Here is a 16,629-nt window from a genome sequence, read left to right on the forward strand (position 1 = left end):
TGTTTTAAAGAATTATTACAGAGCTGGATCATAAGATGGAAACCTTGTTCGGTGTCAGTGCAAAGCGGTTGTTTTTCTTGGAGGGGAGCTGGAAGCAGAAGCACACTGAGCTTCCAAGTAGACAAAGTGTCTCCTGGCCTGCTTTAAGGCACAACGCTATTCCGGACAAAAGAATGCTGCAAATAACTTCGGAGTACACTGTGTGTTTGTGAATGTATACTGATGTGCTTCTCCAGCCCAGTACATCATAAACAGGGCAGTGTGCTTCATTTAATATGCCTGCAAAGAAGTCATAGGCTTTTTATATTTACCATTGACATTCAGAATGTTTTCACCCCTATCTGGAAGGCCTACCCAAATAAATTTTAAGATATATGACTATTTTAATATTGTATCAGTTTTATATGTTTTTAATCAATTTTATGTATTTTATGGTATTTGTATCTAATGTTGTTTCCCCGCTTTGATCCAGAGGGAGAGGCGGGTAATAAATAAATAAATTTATTATTAATATTAAGATGGCTCTTTTGTTCAGAAATTTACCTGACCCTGGCTTAGATTCCTGAGTGACCACCTGACTGTACAGGCTACCATGGATGCTTTCTACATTCAGCCTCAGTTTCTGCTATCTTCCCCTGAGTGGCTTCAGCGACACATCAAAGACATTGCTAAAAGTGCAGGTTGTGCATTGAAGAGAGATTGTAACTCAAGGGTAGAGCACAAGCCCTGAATGTAGGGGGTCCAAGGTTCAATTCCTGGTATTCCTGATTTGAAAGCTCAGGGAATAGGGAAATCTTTTGGCTGAGACCAGCCAGAAGTATAGACCAACCTCCAGATGTGTTGGACTACAACTCCCAACATCCCCTAGCCAGCCGTAGTCCAACATCTGGAAGGCATCAGATTGGGGAAGGCTGAAATAGACTACACTGGGCTAGACGTATATTTATATGCTATATGGTAGCTTCTTGGGTAGCACAAGCAGCTTACAGCACAGTTGTGTGCATGTTTACTCAGAAGTAAGCCCCGCAATGTTCAGTACTGGCTTACTCCCAAGAGTGTGGTTACTAGGATTGTGTTGCCTTGGGCATTTGTTTTTCAGCGCTTTGCTTGCGATGCGATCTCCAGCCTTCCCTCGCTGTGCATCTTCTGTGCAGCAGAAAGACCGGCCCTGGCTAGCTGGGGTTGGGGCTGGACGCTGGACAGCTGTTCACTTCTTTTCTTAGAAGTCTGAACAGGCAGCTGCCGGCTGGCAGTGGGTATTGCATTAACATCTTTCATTTCTCAGCAAAGAAGCCCACGTAATCAGTAAGGCCTTCAAACGGGAGAGGGCAGCAACTTAGCACATTGGCCAGTTAGATTGCCTTGGCTCAGCTGAAAGCCAGAGACCCAAAGACGCCGGCATTTTGAAAGATGTACAAGGTTAGCGTCTTAGGAAAGGCAGCAAATTTCTGATGCTTTTTGAGCTGTGTGTTTGCTTGCTTGTTTCTTGGCTTTTTAAAGGCAGTGCAGTGAAACCGTTAAATATGTGGTTGTTGTCTTCTGCTCCAACAAGGCATCTCTAGAGAGCTAAAAGGGAGCAGCTCCTGCAGAGAGAAAGAGAGAGACAGAGACAGAGAGAGAATGAGAGACATAGAGAAAGACACACTTGAGGTGATGGTGAGCCACTAGTGGCTCTTGGGCCTTGCGATGAGGAGCATTAATGGATAGTCTCTTGCTGAGTTTCCTCACTTTTGGCAGGAGGGGGGAGGGCTTAGGCATAATACCAAACCAGATGTGGGCAACACATGACTCGTGGGCTACATGAGGCTTTTCAGGGCTGTTTGTGTGGCCAAAAGCACCTCTGTGGCAGCTGAAAGCACTGTCGGTGGGGTGAAAGCACCCATATTCCTCTCCTCCTCATCCCCCCTCCATGAAACCACCCAAATCGCAACCACTTTTCCCACCACCTCTTACCTCCCCTCCCCCCATTCACCCACCAAACTTCCTTCTGTTTCTAGAATTTCTGTCCCTGTGACAGACACTCTGGTCTGCGTCCCACAGGCCTCTATGGTCCAGGAGGATGCTCCGTCACTCTGTGCCGCCATAGAGCTGCCTGCCACTGCTACTGAAGCAAGTGGATAAGAAACCAGCTCTGTGCGCGCGTGCACCTCCATGTGGCCATTGCTCGATGGTACATTATGGGACTCAATTGCTAATAATGCAAAGCGCGTCTGGCCCTGGGTAGGACCTTGTTAGAGATCTGCCTGGGAATGATATGTAAGGCTGTAAACACCTTCGGGGGGCAGGAACTTTGTATAAATATAATTATATATTGAAAGCAAGATGAAATGCAGACTGTTGTTGTAGCTGTTGTTGCTGCTACACACAGTTTTTTTTAACAGCCAGCCAGGCAGTGCATTTGAATGGCTATCCACTGCTGGGACCTCCAGTCTGTTTGCTTGACTTGCCCCGCTGTAGTGAGTATTAAATCCTGCATATCTAAAGGTGCAATCCTTTGCAGGTTTAGATGGGGGGGAAAGTCCTACAATTCCCAACATTCCCCAGCTAGGACTTTTTTCTTTCTAAACATGCATAGGATTGTGCCTTTAGTGTGGCATTATCATTATTATTGTCTTTTTCTTGCTCATGGCGGTTTTTCTAGATGGACATGACAGGCATTGCCAAGACATGCTGTCTTTTACAGATTCAGGAATTTCCTGAAAATTGAGCATGTTTTCAGTATGACTGCTTTCTGGATGTTGGTGTGGATGTATTTTGGTAGGCCTAGTTTCTGAAGGTTTCCTGAATAGTTTTTTTTTATGTGATGCTGGTGACTGATGTGACTAATGGAATAATAGTGACCTTTTCCTGTTGCCATAGTTCTTTGACTTCCATGGCCAGTGGTGTATATTTTGCTCTCTTTTCCTCTTCCTTTTCAACAACATTTTTTGTCATTTGGTATTGCTATGTCGATGAGGTATGTGGTTTTTTCTTTTTTGTCTATGACTGTTATGTCTTGTGGGTTGCAAGGTATTGTTTTGTCAGTATGAATTGTTCTGTCCCAGATGATGATGATGATGATGATGATGATGATGATGATGATTATTTACAATTCTATTCCATTCCATAGTCAAAGGTTTACAAAGATTAAAAAGCATTAAACATAACATTACTCCTCTCTTAATTAATATCACTCACCCATATGGAAGGGGGCAGTGAGGGGGGAGCTTTATTAGCTTTTCCTGTTAAATGTAACTCTTCTGTAAAATCACACAATGAGAATGTTGCCAATCAACGTACGCCTCGACTGAAAGGCAGAAGAGTGCAGAGCTTTAAATGTTGTGCCGTCATCCCAGCAAGTCGTACATGAGGTTAATAACTGTGACCACTTGGAAAAATGAGCAGCCAGTTTTAATTTTCGGTTGAACCCTTCTAATGACTGTACCTGCCAGCAAGAACATGTGTTTGCGACCCTGACGGAAGATGCCAGGGCTATTTGTTCTTCCTGCCGTATGGTTTCTTTGTAGCTGGGTGTTGATTAGAAAAATGGTCTGGCTTAATGAGTTGCGGTTCTAATGCTGGGAAGCGAGCTGCATTCCCCAAACGGCTTTATTACTTCAAGCTTTCTGTGGCTGCAAGATTTCAAGGATTGGACTGGTTGTTCTCTTGCCATTTGACAACTAACAAGATCTAGTATGACCACCAACACTGAGATGGACATTTTTATTGTAGTGAGGAGAACTCAATTTCCTGTTCTGTTGTCTTCTGTGTCTTTCGCTGGCATGTCTAGTTGGTATATTTAAGCACTGTATATCGTATATATGAGAAGTCTCCGAATCCTGTGCGATTCGGGTGGGTTTCCCTGGAAAAGCCCAAAGGGTCTGTCCCACCTTCTGTACTCAAAACTAGAGCATCAATGCAAGCTTTGGGCCAACAGGACTAGAATCTCACTAAATAGCACCCATTGGGAGTTTTGGGGAGGAAAGACACTTCTATCCTGTTCTAGTAATGTAGGGTTCGCAGAGTTGACACACCAGAACGTTTTGATTTGGACGTACAGTGATACCATCAGGTACTGCCTCTTGCCTTCCCCCTAGGCCTTCCCTGTTCTCTCTGAGCTTATTTGCAATCCTCATAGTAGCTGGAGGTAAAATAGATTTGTGCAGCGATAATATATTGATGTCAGCTATTCCTTTTGTAACTCAGAGTATTTTAGGGTGGGTTGGTCTCGAAGACCCAAAAGACCTGCTCCTTGTGGAAATGAAAACTGTTAGAACCAGTGTCTTGATTTGGATCAGCGCCACGGCCTCATTTTTGGTCTTTCCTTGGGGGTGTGCCAATGAGGAGTGTTTTGATGAGGGCCTGCACTTCAAAGTTCACCACCTGTTCCTATCACCTCACCTTGTTGCCCCTCTGACAAAACTGCTGCCTCTTCTTCTTTGAGTTCTGCTCCACATTGTGGGGAGGGGAGGGCTTTCAGTGGAAACCCCTTTGTCCTTTGCTAGAGCAGATTCCACTCTATCAAGGTAGGAAGAGACCCTCTTGAGGCCCCTTTCTTTCCATCCCTGGTGACAGAAAAGCAAGAGGAATCAACAGGCAGTGGTGGTATCATGGTAGCCAAAAGGGAGGCAGCACAGTGCAGTGAGATGTGAGAAGCTGAAGAGGTGACAAGGGAAGATGTTCCCATCTTACTCCACCGTATTCTGCTCCCTCCACCCAATTGGTAGCTACTGTTACTTTTCCTGAGCTCTGAATCCTTGCATTTAAAGCAATACTGAATTTGATGGTTGCCTGCTTGTCAACTTCACCGATGCTGATCTGGGGAGGCATTTTGCTGGCCATGTGCCTAGGGAGGTAGCCATGTGTTTGACCAAGTGTACATTACAAATCCTACATCTCTGGTCCATTTCCCAAGATGTGTCAATAAAAAGGGGAAGGTAGATACCTTAGGGCTCATTCCTACATCGCAGGTACAGGGATGTGCGAATCTGCAAAACCTGTGCTCACCAAACTTCTCTGAATTTCATCTCAAAGCTCATTTAGACTCAAGTCCAAGATCGCAAACTTTGGGTTCCCCCCTCTTTTTGCATGTAAATTCGTGTGTATTTTCATGCCTATTTCCCCAAATGTATGCATCAGTTGTGCACATCTATAAAATGTATGCCTTCTTTCTTATTGATTAAATCATATTTGTGGACATTTGTCAATAGTTTCTTTTTCCATGTGCATATTTCATATACACGCACTCAGTTGAACCCATTCTTTTGTGCCGGCAAATTATATTCTAGCTGGAGATGATCAGAGTTATAGTCAACACATCTGGAGGGCACTGCATCGGGGAAAGTTGGCTTTAAGGCGAGAGCGAAAATGCAGGATTTCCCCTTCTCTTTAAGAAGCTGCAGAAATGAGTTTTATCATGATGCACATAATTTGAAATTAATTTGCTTCTCCTCTTCCAAGTACCAAACCCATTATATTCCACAGGAAGTGAGATATACATTCTCAGTTCCTGAAATAAATAGTTTCCCTACATTTTAAAGCGACTGGACATATGGTGCCCGTGTGTTTAAAACAATCGTAACTCTACTGCTCATATTTTTAACAACACTTTCCCAGTTTTGATAAAAGCTACACATCTTGTGGGGTTGATCTTCATATGGAAAAACCCATGAATCACAGTCACGTAAACGTTTTCACCACTTGGTGAAATGTTTTATTTATCCTTTGAACATTACCAGATTTGAAGACTTTATTATTATCCAGACGGAAGACGTTTTAAGAAGCACACATGGAAACCAGGTATAAAATGTTGAGGTTGGAAACCAGATGAGTGGAAGTAGTTAATTCCTTCTATGCAAAAGCAGGCAGCAGCTGATGGCAAAGAGTAGACAATATGGGCTAGAATGGATGACAGATCTGCATCGGGCAAACTTCAGATTCTTAGTGTGTTCAAATAGGGGTTTGGCTGGCAACAGAGTTTGGCATGATTGGGCATCCGTCAAGGCCCACAACCTGGCAGGGGGCCACCACAGAGATCCCCTCCTTGCCCTGCTGCTGCTCCATTTCATGCTTGCCACCTGTTTGCTTGCCAGTGCTCTAGCCTAGAGTGGATGAAACAGTATGTGGCAATGGCAGTGAGGCTGAGGACCACCTGCAGGATGAGGCTCAGCAGCTGCAGTCACCCACACCTGCCCTTTCTCTTTAGCAAGGTGAAGACAATGGGGGTGAACAGGATGAGGGCTCACTGTGGGAGACCCCTGCCCTACTGAACAGGGCCGGGCAAAGATGGTAATAGGCCTGGGCCAGATGGGAAAAGTAGGCCCCATTTAAAACCGCTCATTAAGTATTTTTTAATCAGTTCTAAATACATATGAACTAGAACGATTTATAAAAAAGGTAATGGCAAGCACTTTTATTCAAGATGTATATAAGACATCACTTCTTCACATTCAGAAATGCTTTACGTGCTTTTCTTTGGGCAAATTCATCATCAACAGAAAAATCAAGCAACTTTGCCTTGTCAATGTTAATGTTCAAAACTGCTAATTCATTCAAACGTTCTTGCACCATTGCGGACCGAAAGTATGATTCGTTTTAGGACACTGAAGCTCCTCTCATTAGACGCCACTGTTGCTCGAGTAGGACCCCTCAAATCATAGGCCCATGCCAACTGGCCCCACTGCCCCCCCCCCCCCCGAAAACCTGACATCTCCCGAAAACCTGCAAAATGTTCACTATTTGCAAAATCCCAGTGTTTTTCTTTTTTCTTTTTACTGAAAATACTTTCTGGAGGAAATTATTTTTGTATGTAGCATAAATGGAAGCAAACGTTCCAAAGCATGGAAACCACTGGGGGGCGGGGGGGGGGACACACATCAGCTAACAATGTGACAAACACTTTAATGAGAATCAGGTTTGTTTTGAAACTGACAAAAATATATTATTATTTATTGGGAAAGGAGGGCAAATAGTGTCTAAATCATGAGGGGGAATAGTGTCTAATCCTTCTTTTCTATTGTTTTTGTTTCTTCTTTAGGTTGGTTTTGTGCTTGGCAATGTAGTTGGAATGTATCTGGCCCAGAACTATGATGTAAGTATTTATTTATTTTTGCTGTTTTGCTACTGTTAAGCTTTGTCTATGTCATGAGTGGGGAAACTCTGGCCCTCCAGATGTTCAGATGTTGTCGGGAGTGGTAGTCTAGCAGCCGGGCTGCAGATTCCTTCTCGCTTTAGTCTATATAATCACAGAATAGTGGATTCCATTAACCATTTTGTGGTTAAGCAGCATGGTTTAGCGTGTTGTCTGAACGGGGCCAGAGAGAGCTTTTTGAGGCAGCATGTCTGTGGAATGCTTTCCCCAGAGAAACTTACCTGACGCTGATGTTATGGGTTTTTTTTGGTCCCGGGTGAAGATCTTTTTACTCTCTCAAGCATTTTAAGAAGTGTTTTTACGGCTTTTTAAACCCTGCACTTTTATTTATGTGCTAGAGAGTTTCACCTTTGGTTTTACCTTGGTTTTAGGATGCACTGTTTTTAGTCATTGTTTTCTTGTTTATATTTCATGTTTCCAGTGCGTTATACACCATGCAAAGAACTTGGGTTATTGGGCAGTTTAAACATATAAATTAAAGAACATAAATAAATTCAGCGTGGCGGCTTTCACCTGGCAGCTTGGGATACAGACACCTAAACACTGCCTGCTCTTGCATGAATCTGCCCAGCCTTTCAGATTGGCCCTCAGAGACCCTGTTTCACATCCTCCTACCATCTGGAATCTGGCAGATGGTGATGGGAGACAGGGACTTCTCCCCTGTGGCACCTTGTCTGTAGAATCCCCTTCCCAGGGATGCTCGCCTTATTCTTTTTTTAATGCCAGATGGCAGGAAAAAACTACCCAGGCCTTTTAAGTTGGTGTTTTCTTGTTTATATATTGGGCTTTTAACTGCAGCTGCAACTTTCCTTTGTCATTTCATGGTATTTGTACTGTATGGCTGCTTGAAGAATTTGATCTTTGTAAATTCCATTATGAATCGAACCAATCTGCTTGGACTGCTTGGAACTTATTCATCCATCGGATTTCACACTTCCCCGAATTTTGTGAAACAGTTCTTAGCGGTTTATGCTGCAGCTGCTCCAGGCCCTATTTCATGTTATCTAGAGCAGTGGCCTTCAACCACTGGGTCATGACCCAAAAATGGGTTGTGAGATCAGTCCAGATGGGTTGCAACAAAGCTGTTGCCACCATGTTGGACAATTGTGGAATTGTGAAAGTGGGTCCCATGTTGCAGGTTGGGAGTCTGAGGTGCCTCTTGGGTCTGGACCGGTTGAAGACCACTGATCTAGAGGGTTCCCTTGAACCACAGGAGCAGATTTGGGGGGAACATAAGTTGCAGATTGGTACTGAAACTTTGGGGCACCTTGGGCCACTTTTGGAGGACTGCTGGGCCCTCCCTCCCACTGGCCCAGGAAAGCCAGCGCAAGGCCAGCCGTGAGTCCATTGGACTCACCTCCCTCTCTCTGCTCAACTGCTGCTGCCGTATCCCCACCACCACATCGCCGCCACCATCACTGCCCGCTGCACCGCTGCTGCAACCAGGAAACGCAGGATCCTCCTAAGAACCAGGCCGTCATTTTAAGATATTGTGGGGTCTCTGTATTTTGTATATCTATGGTCGCAAACTATGGCAGCTGTAAAGGGAAAATGGCCCTTTGTGGCCACTGTAGTTTGCGGCCATTGATGTACTAAAACAGAGCCCCCAAGATAACTTGAAATTGCAGCCTGGCTCTCAGGAGGATGCTGCATTTTCTGGTTGTGGTGGTGATGCGGCTATGCGGCGGTGGCAGTGATGCGGCAGGTGAGCGGGTAGGTCCTGTTGGCAGTGGCTCTGGGTTGGGGGGCAAGGGGGTGGTGAGGGAGTGTCGCAAGGAGTCGGGACAAAACCACGACGTTGGGCCACATGTTCCATGTTCTCAGGATCATCCCGAGACCTCGGAGAAATCGGAATAAAACTGTACGGTGATATTTATTTATTTAAAATATTTATGTCCCGCCCTATATCACTAAGATCTCAAGGCGGCGTACAGATAAAAACACAGTATAAAACAATAAATATACACAGTTAAAAACAAATTAAACCATAATCCAAGTTAAAACAATATATAATTTAAAAGCAATAGATGCAGTTAAAACAGTTAAAACAATGTGCCAGTGAGTTTAACCAGGGCAAGGGAGGGATCAGACCTCCCTGCTCCCAACGTCATGTGAATGCACAGGGATGATCCTGGGGCGATCCCCGGAATATCACCCCGTTTAGCCATGTCCTTGGTGACATCTTCTTTGCGATGAATTCTTTAATTCTAAAGGACGCTAACATTCTCTTCTGCTTTGTAATAGGTTCCAAACCTTGCAAAGAAGCTTGAAGACATCAAGAGAGACGTGGAAGCTCGAAAGAAGCCTCCAAGTGACAAATGATGTTGACTTAGCCATCTCCGTACTAAGAGTAGATGATGTAGTGTTGTCACTGGGTCACAGGTGCCAAACCCTAATGTGGCTTTTGTGGATCCTCTTCAGCTTCAATCTCAGAGAAACTGGGCTGCAGTGTCGCCACATCTATGGAACCTTCTAGCGCTTTCAGGATATTTGACCATTTTTCTAACCCCACAGATAGCAAGAAAAAGAAACGAGAGAAAGAGAAATTGGACTTTTGTTCTCCGTGTATTTAAGTATTAACGTGATTTGGGTGTAGAGTAATGAAATTCATTTTATTATTCCAGCCCAACAAACTAGATTCTGACTCATGAAATAACTTATGAAATAAATTAAAATGTGTGTATTGGGAACAGGCATCCAAAGATTTCTCTCCACCCCACCCCCCCCTCCCCACAAATACAATCAGGAGCACAGTTTTACAGTCCTTTGTACAACCTATTTGTAAGGTACAAAATCATTGATAAAAATCCTCGTCCTTTTTCCTGAAGTGAGAGTTTTTTGTTTGGACACTTGGTGGGTCTTGTGCCGTCAGTTTTTGCCTCCAGTGCAAAAAGAGCGTGGAATGTTGGGCAAAACTGAGAGGCGTGAAATACTGTCAGTTTCAGACCTTGCCTTTTCTCAGGCATTTTGCTCAATAGAAAAAAATGTTTCTTATGTAACTTTAAAAATAAACTAAAAATGAATAGCAGGTTTAAAAATGAAATATCATGTGGTGGTCGAGGAGGACTACGTAGTATACTAATCTTCTAATTCTCAGTATATGTCCCAGTGCCTCAGTTTGTGGTTTAATGGTGAGTGTGCGGCCCTGCTGTAACATTAACAATAAATTAGAATCATAGAATCAGAGTAGTAAAGTTGGAAGGGGCCTATAAGGCCATCTAGTTCAACCCCTTGCTCAATGCAGGAACCTACCTTAAAGCTGACAGGTGGCTGTCCTGCTGCCTCTTGAAGGCCTCTAATGTGGAAGAGCCCATGACCTCTCTAGGTATTTAGTTCCATTGTCCCACTGCTCTAGCAGTCAGGAAGTTTTTCCTGATGTCGAGCCACAATTGGGCTTCCTGTAACTTGAGCCCGTTATTCTGTGTCCTGCAATGAATGGATACATTCCCATCCATCCGGGCAACTGAGTCAACCATCACCATGTTTTCCCCTGCTCCATCCCAATCCCTTTCCTGGTATCATTTGGCTTTGAGGGCAAGGATGATCAGATTGGTGATTGGTCAGTAGCGCCCTGCACTTATATATTGACAATAGAGCTGTGCACCACTTTGGCTCTGGTTCCAAATTCTTAGCAGAAGAGGGCCAACTTGGACCAAATCAGTCTGGATCTGGAGCGAGTTGGATCCCGGCCGAGGCTGTCCGGAGCTGATTCAGAGGCTCCAAATTGGCCTCCAAAGCAGGTAGGGGAGCCCGTACGCAGCCCTAGTTGGCAGTAAAGTCTTTGAATTGGGCTGTGCAAATTTTGCAGTGTGTTCTTCCTGGCTTGGATCCAAAGAAGCCCTTTTGTGAATGACAGAGCTGATGATCTGAGGGGGGCTCTTATTGATGATTCCCCCTCCTTCCTGTGTCACCCCTGTTTCAAAAGTTACTGTAAGAGAGTGTTGGAGAAAATCGTCTTCCCCTCTTTTTGTGAATAGGAGGTTCCGTGAGTAGAAGTCCAGTCATGGGATCTCTGGATCTAGTCCGCTTTGTTTAATATATCCTTACAATTGTATTGTTGGGATGGTTTTTCTTTGAGCTCACCCAGTGGAGGTGGCTAGTATCTTGTCTAAGACCATGCAGAGAGTTCTTGGCCAAATAAGATTTGAACTCTAGTTTCCTAGTTCCATGTCAGCTGTGCTAAACGCTTACTCTGTTGATGATTTATTAAGGCACCTGAGAACCACTTGTACACTTAGTTTATGTCCTTGAATGTAGCACCAAGTCTGCAAGCTGTGATGCCGGTAGGATGGTGGGGATGGTAACTGCGGGCACATGAATTATGCTGAGCAGGGATTTATGGATTTTTCCATTGTCTAGGCCAGAAACAGCAAAGTGATGAAACACCAATCAATTCAAAGATTTATTGTGTAGCCAATTTGGTTATTACAAGAATTTGTCATCGTCACAGATAAAATCAAGCAGTGAATAAAACTGCACCCAAAATAAAAGCAAATGGTGCATGGAGCAAATAATCAGCTCCCTCATGGCCCCTTCCAATTCTAATAAAGTTGGGCAGGTGAGAGGAAATTCTACATTTTAACATTGCATTTTTCATTGTTTTTGTTTGTAACACTCCTGCTGATTGCTAGTCAGAGACCTGCTTATAGAGTCTTACACTTTCAGGAATTCAGGCTGTGCTACAAAATACATAGAATCATAGAATAGCAGAGTTGGAAGGGGCCTACAAGGCCATCGAGTCCAACCCCCTGCGCAATGCAGGAATCCACCCTAAAGCATCCCCGACAGATGCTTGTCCAGCTGCCTCTTGAAGGCCTCAAGCGTGGGAGAGCCCACGACCTCCCTAGGTAACTGATTCCACCGTCGCACTGCTCTAACCGTGAGGAAGTTTTTCCTGTTGCCCAGCTGGAATCTGGCTTCCTTTAACTTGAGCCCGTTATTCCGTGTCCTGCACTCTGGGAGGATCGAGAAGAGATCCTGGCCCTCCTCTGTGTGACAACCTTTTAAGTATTTGAAGAGTGCTGTCATGTCTCCCCTCAATCTTCTCTTCTCCAGGCTAAACATGCCCAGTTCTTTCAGTCTCTCTTCATAGGGCTTTTTTCCAGACCCCTGATCATCCTGGCTGCCCTCCTCTGAACACGCTCCAGCTTGTCTGCATCCTTCTTGAATTGTGGAGCCCAGAACTGGACACAATACTCTAGATGAGGCCTAACCAGGGCCGAATAGAGAGGAACCAGTACCTCACATGATTTGGAAGCTATACTTCTATTAATGCAGCCTAAAATAGCATTTGCCTTTCTTGCAGCCATATCGCACTGTTGGCTCATATTCAGCTTGCGATCTACAACAATTCCAAGATCCTTCTTGTTTGTAGTATTGCTGAGCCAAGTATCCCCCATCTTGTAACTGTGCCTTTGGTTTCTATTTCCTAAATGTAGAATTTGGCATTTATCCCTATTAAATTTCATTCTGTTGTTTTCAGCCCAGCACTCCAGCCTATCAAGATCACTTTGAAGTTTGTTTCTGTCTTCCAGGGTATTAGCTATGCCACCCAATTTTGTGTCATCTGCAAATTTGATCAGCGTTCCCTGCACCTCCTCGTCCAAATCATTAATAAAAATGTTGAAGAGCACTGGGCCCAAGACTGAGCCCTGTGGCACCCCACTCGTTGCCTCTCCGCAGTTTGAGAAGGTTCCATTGATAAGTACTCTTAGAGTCCGATTCTGTAGCCAACTGTGAATCCACCTAATAGTTGTTCCATCTAGCCCACTTTTAGCTAGTTTGTTAATCATGAGAAGAGCCAGGCTGGATCAGACCAAGGGTCCCTCTAGCCTAGCACTCTGTTACCACAGTGGTCAACCATCTGTTGATCAGGGACCCACAAGCAGGCATGGGGTGCAACAGCACCCTCCTGCCAATGTTCCCCAGCATCTGGCATATATAGGCTTACTGACTCAGATACTGGACGTAGCACATAGCCATTGGGACTAGTAGCCATCAGGACTACATCTTCAGTCTTAATGCCACTATCTGCAGCAGCCTTCCCCAGCTGGTGCTATTGAAGTGTAACTCCCATCATGCCTGGGCACCATGACCAATGGCCTTGCTGCCTGGGAATGATGGGATTTATAGTCCAGCACATCTGGAAGACACCAGGTTGAGAAAGGCTGATCTGGAGAATAGAATGGAAGACTTAACAGAAAATGTTCCAATTCAAAACAAGTTTCCAGTGTGTGAAATCAGCTTGGATCTGATGGAGCATGTATGTGCGATTTAAATTTAGTACATTCAAAAGCCATGTTAATTTTGTGTATTGTATAAATATCTCAAAGGTTTTTCCGATAGCCCAAAGTATTTTAAACTGAAATATTTGCGGTGGAATGAGGGGAATCAATCAAGCACATTTAATGTGACTTAAACATCTTATTAAAATGTCAAAGTTTTATGTGGAAACTATTTTTATTTGGAAGGAATACTTGTATTTTAAGACATGACCATTCAATAGTTTACTCTTGTCTTACATTGTTTAGATTTAAAGAAAAAAGTGAAGGCTGTGAAAACTGTTAACATTGGGGGGAGTTTCCAACTGTGTTCCGGAGCGACCGCTAGTGACGTTGTGCTAGCGGAAAGCAATGCTTGCACAATTTAACTAGTGCTTGCTAGGGCAATAGAAAACAGCACCACTAGTGCTAGATTTCAGTGCTAGTGCTGGAACTAGGGATGTCAGAGAAATCCACAATGGAACCAAATGAGTTCGGATTTTGATGAATTTGACTTGAGGATCCCACAGCAGACCGGCTTTCCCCCTATTGGGCGGAGTCCGCTGACTTGCAGGTGGTTTTCTGAACCTTCAGGAATTTTGCGCAAATTTTGTCACAGAAAAATATGGAAAAATATAAAAATATGGCCAAGAATGTGCATTCCCCCATAAGCTAAGGCCTGCAAATGAACATTTTGAGGAAATTGCACAGTTTGGGGGAATTTGTGGATTTATGCACATGCAAATTTGCGCAAATACAGAAATGGGAGGGGGGAAACTAAATCCGTCAAATGAAAAGTGCCTGGCAATCTGTGAAACACAAATGGAATGGATTTTACACAATCCATACATCCCTAGCTGGAACACAGTTGGATACTACTTACTAATTTTGGCATACCTAAAGTATTGTGCCCGTTATTTGCTTCCTAGGGATAATCACATGAAAAAGCTGACAGCTTTGAAACTGCCAATTTAATTCATTCTGTTATTCATTTGTTCATTCTGTTACTAATTAATTTTGTATTCATTTGTTAAGTTACTAATTATTTTTGAGACACAATAGAACTTTCAAAAAATGAACATTTTTTGCCAAAAAAAAAAAGGAATAGAAAACTTGCCATGGAAATTTTTCTAGTTCACATCACTGCTGACCCTTGAGAATACAAACACTGGCCATTTTTGGCCTACACTCTGTCACTGTACAAATTCTTGAATTTCCACATTCTGCTGGGCAGATTTCCAGGGCATCAGCATGGATACCTTACAGCTTGAAGGCAACAGACGTGCTAAAATAGGCAGGTGGGACAGATTGTGGGTATTGCTTGCCAGCACACTTTTTGCACTTCTCACTGAGTTCTTGAAGACATCTGGATGATCATGGTTGGTGTACATATCCACGAAGTATATGGTAGCTACTAAATATTGACGGATTGTGAGCTATTTCAACCAATGAAAGGTGTTTGCTTGGCAGTGAAATAACTGAGAAGTTATGCTCTTGACTGGACCTTGAATTCTGTATAGAAGCCACAATCCAGTATATTAAAACTGATATTTGATTACTTGTTGCATAGAAACGGGAGTATAAAAAGCTTCCATTGTTATACTTCCTTGTTGAGTGCTTGCCCACCAAATATAGGCGTACATCATTAGCTCACCAATATAACATTCAAAAGATGTTTCGGCTACAATCAATCACTCAAATCACATCTCTCTCTCTCCCCCTCCCCCTCTCCTCCCCCCCCCATCTCTCAGAATTCTGCCCATATTGTTTGTGTTATGGAGGAAAGCAAAGTGTTCTTGCATTTTTAGGATTTTTGCTAGCTAAGTTGGAGTTGCCAAGAAGTTGACCTTCAGACAAGCAAACAAAAACATATTTTAAACAAAGCCAAAAGAAATTGACACTCATATTATCTCAGTCCCCGTTAACTCTGAATTGAATTACTTTCTTATGTCCCTTTCAAGATCTGCAATCCTCCTCGTTCCATCAGTAGTAACGATCTTTTGAAAGTTCCTAATGGGTTTCTGAAGATGCTGTGAATCTATCCAGTGACAGAATTATGAAGGTTGGCCAGGTTTTGAGTAAGTGCTTAAGCCAAAAGCACTTTCATGCTTCCACAGGGGTTGCCCCTTTCCCCCTGGGTACATTGTGCCACATTGCACAAAACCCATGTGGATCTCCAGTCCCAACCCTCCAGTGTTGGTTGGGGGACGGAGTCTTCCAGCAATATGACTTGGGGTATGTAAGTGATTTACACACACACTACTATGAGCATAGCTTGAAAGAGATTTATTTCCATTATTTATATTCTGCCCTAACACAATTGTGATGTTTAGGATGGTTTATATTTTAGGAAAAGATGAAATATAGTGGCAAGTCGTTCTATAGGACTAGGTGTATTTTAGATCTATATAATGCGTAGAGATATTTTTTTAAATAATGCTAAGCAACATATAAATATTAAATAATAAAAAGAATTATCACTTTAAGTATAAGAAGCAATCATTGTGCAAATGATATCAATTAGGGATGTGCTTTGGACAGAGCTTGAAGCAGAGCAGAATCGGGTCTCTTTGGTCCAGTTCTCTAGTTACCTATTACAATAGCTTGGTAACTGATCTTTGTAGCACTGAAACCAATTAAATGCTTAAGACTGGGATTGCTGATGAGTTTCTTCTTCTTTAGCAAAACGATTTCAGACACATGCGTAAGAGTTTATATCAAATATTTGGGAAGAGATGCTGGCACCTCCTTGTGTGTCCAGCTGCGTCTAGACATGTGTACCAGATTTTCATCTGGAAATGTTGTAAACTAGAATTGTCCCTAAAAAAGTTGGGATAATCAAATCGTGGCCTAAATTACTAGGGGTGTGCACGGACCCCCCGCTCCGCTTCACTTGCAGATCCGCCATTTTTCGGATCGGGCCGCTCCGCCCACTTCCGCTCCGCTCCGCCCGGAGCTCCGGATCCGGATCCGGAGCTCCGTTTCCCCCCCCCCCCATAGGCTTGCATTGAAAGCTAAAAAATTATACAACTTTTTTTCTGTTCAAGTTAGAAACCTCATTTTTGGCACCATGACACCTCATGGGGATATACACATGCATGCCAAGTTTCAAAGCAATCCCATCATCCCCTGATTTTTGGCGAATTTTTGAAAATCGGGCACCCCACACACAACATCCCTGCGAGGTGGGCAGGGGAGGAGGGAGGGAAGGCAGGCAGGCATGCAGCTGGCATTTCTGGG

The 16,629-nt window shown here is 43.6% G+C and overlaps 1 protein-coding gene across 1 annotated transcript in view; it reads left to right on the forward strand.

Annotated features, from left to right (window-relative positions):
• Positions 1–9,956, forward strand: part of STMP1 (short transmembrane mitochondrial protein 1) — a 33,258-nt gene extending 23,302 nt beyond the window's left edge. The window contains exons 4-5 of the mRNA XM_063134535.1: positions 7,016–7,069; positions 9,374–9,956. Of these exons, the coding sequence (XP_062990605.1) occupies positions 7,016–7,069; positions 9,374–9,451 (132 nt within the window). The 3' untranslated portion in view covers positions 9,452–9,956. The remainder of the gene's footprint in view (positions 1–7,015; positions 7,070–9,373) is intronic.
• The last annotated feature ends 6,673 nt before the right edge of the window (positions 9,957–16,629 follow it).

The sequence above is a fragment of the Elgaria multicarinata genome, chromosome 9 (genome assembly GCF_023053635.1).
Source record: "Elgaria multicarinata webbii isolate HBS135686 ecotype San Diego chromosome 9, rElgMul1.1.pri, whole genome shotgun sequence".
NCBI classification, from domain to species: domain Eukaryota; kingdom Metazoa; phylum Chordata; class Lepidosauria; order Squamata; family Anguidae; genus Elgaria; species Elgaria multicarinata.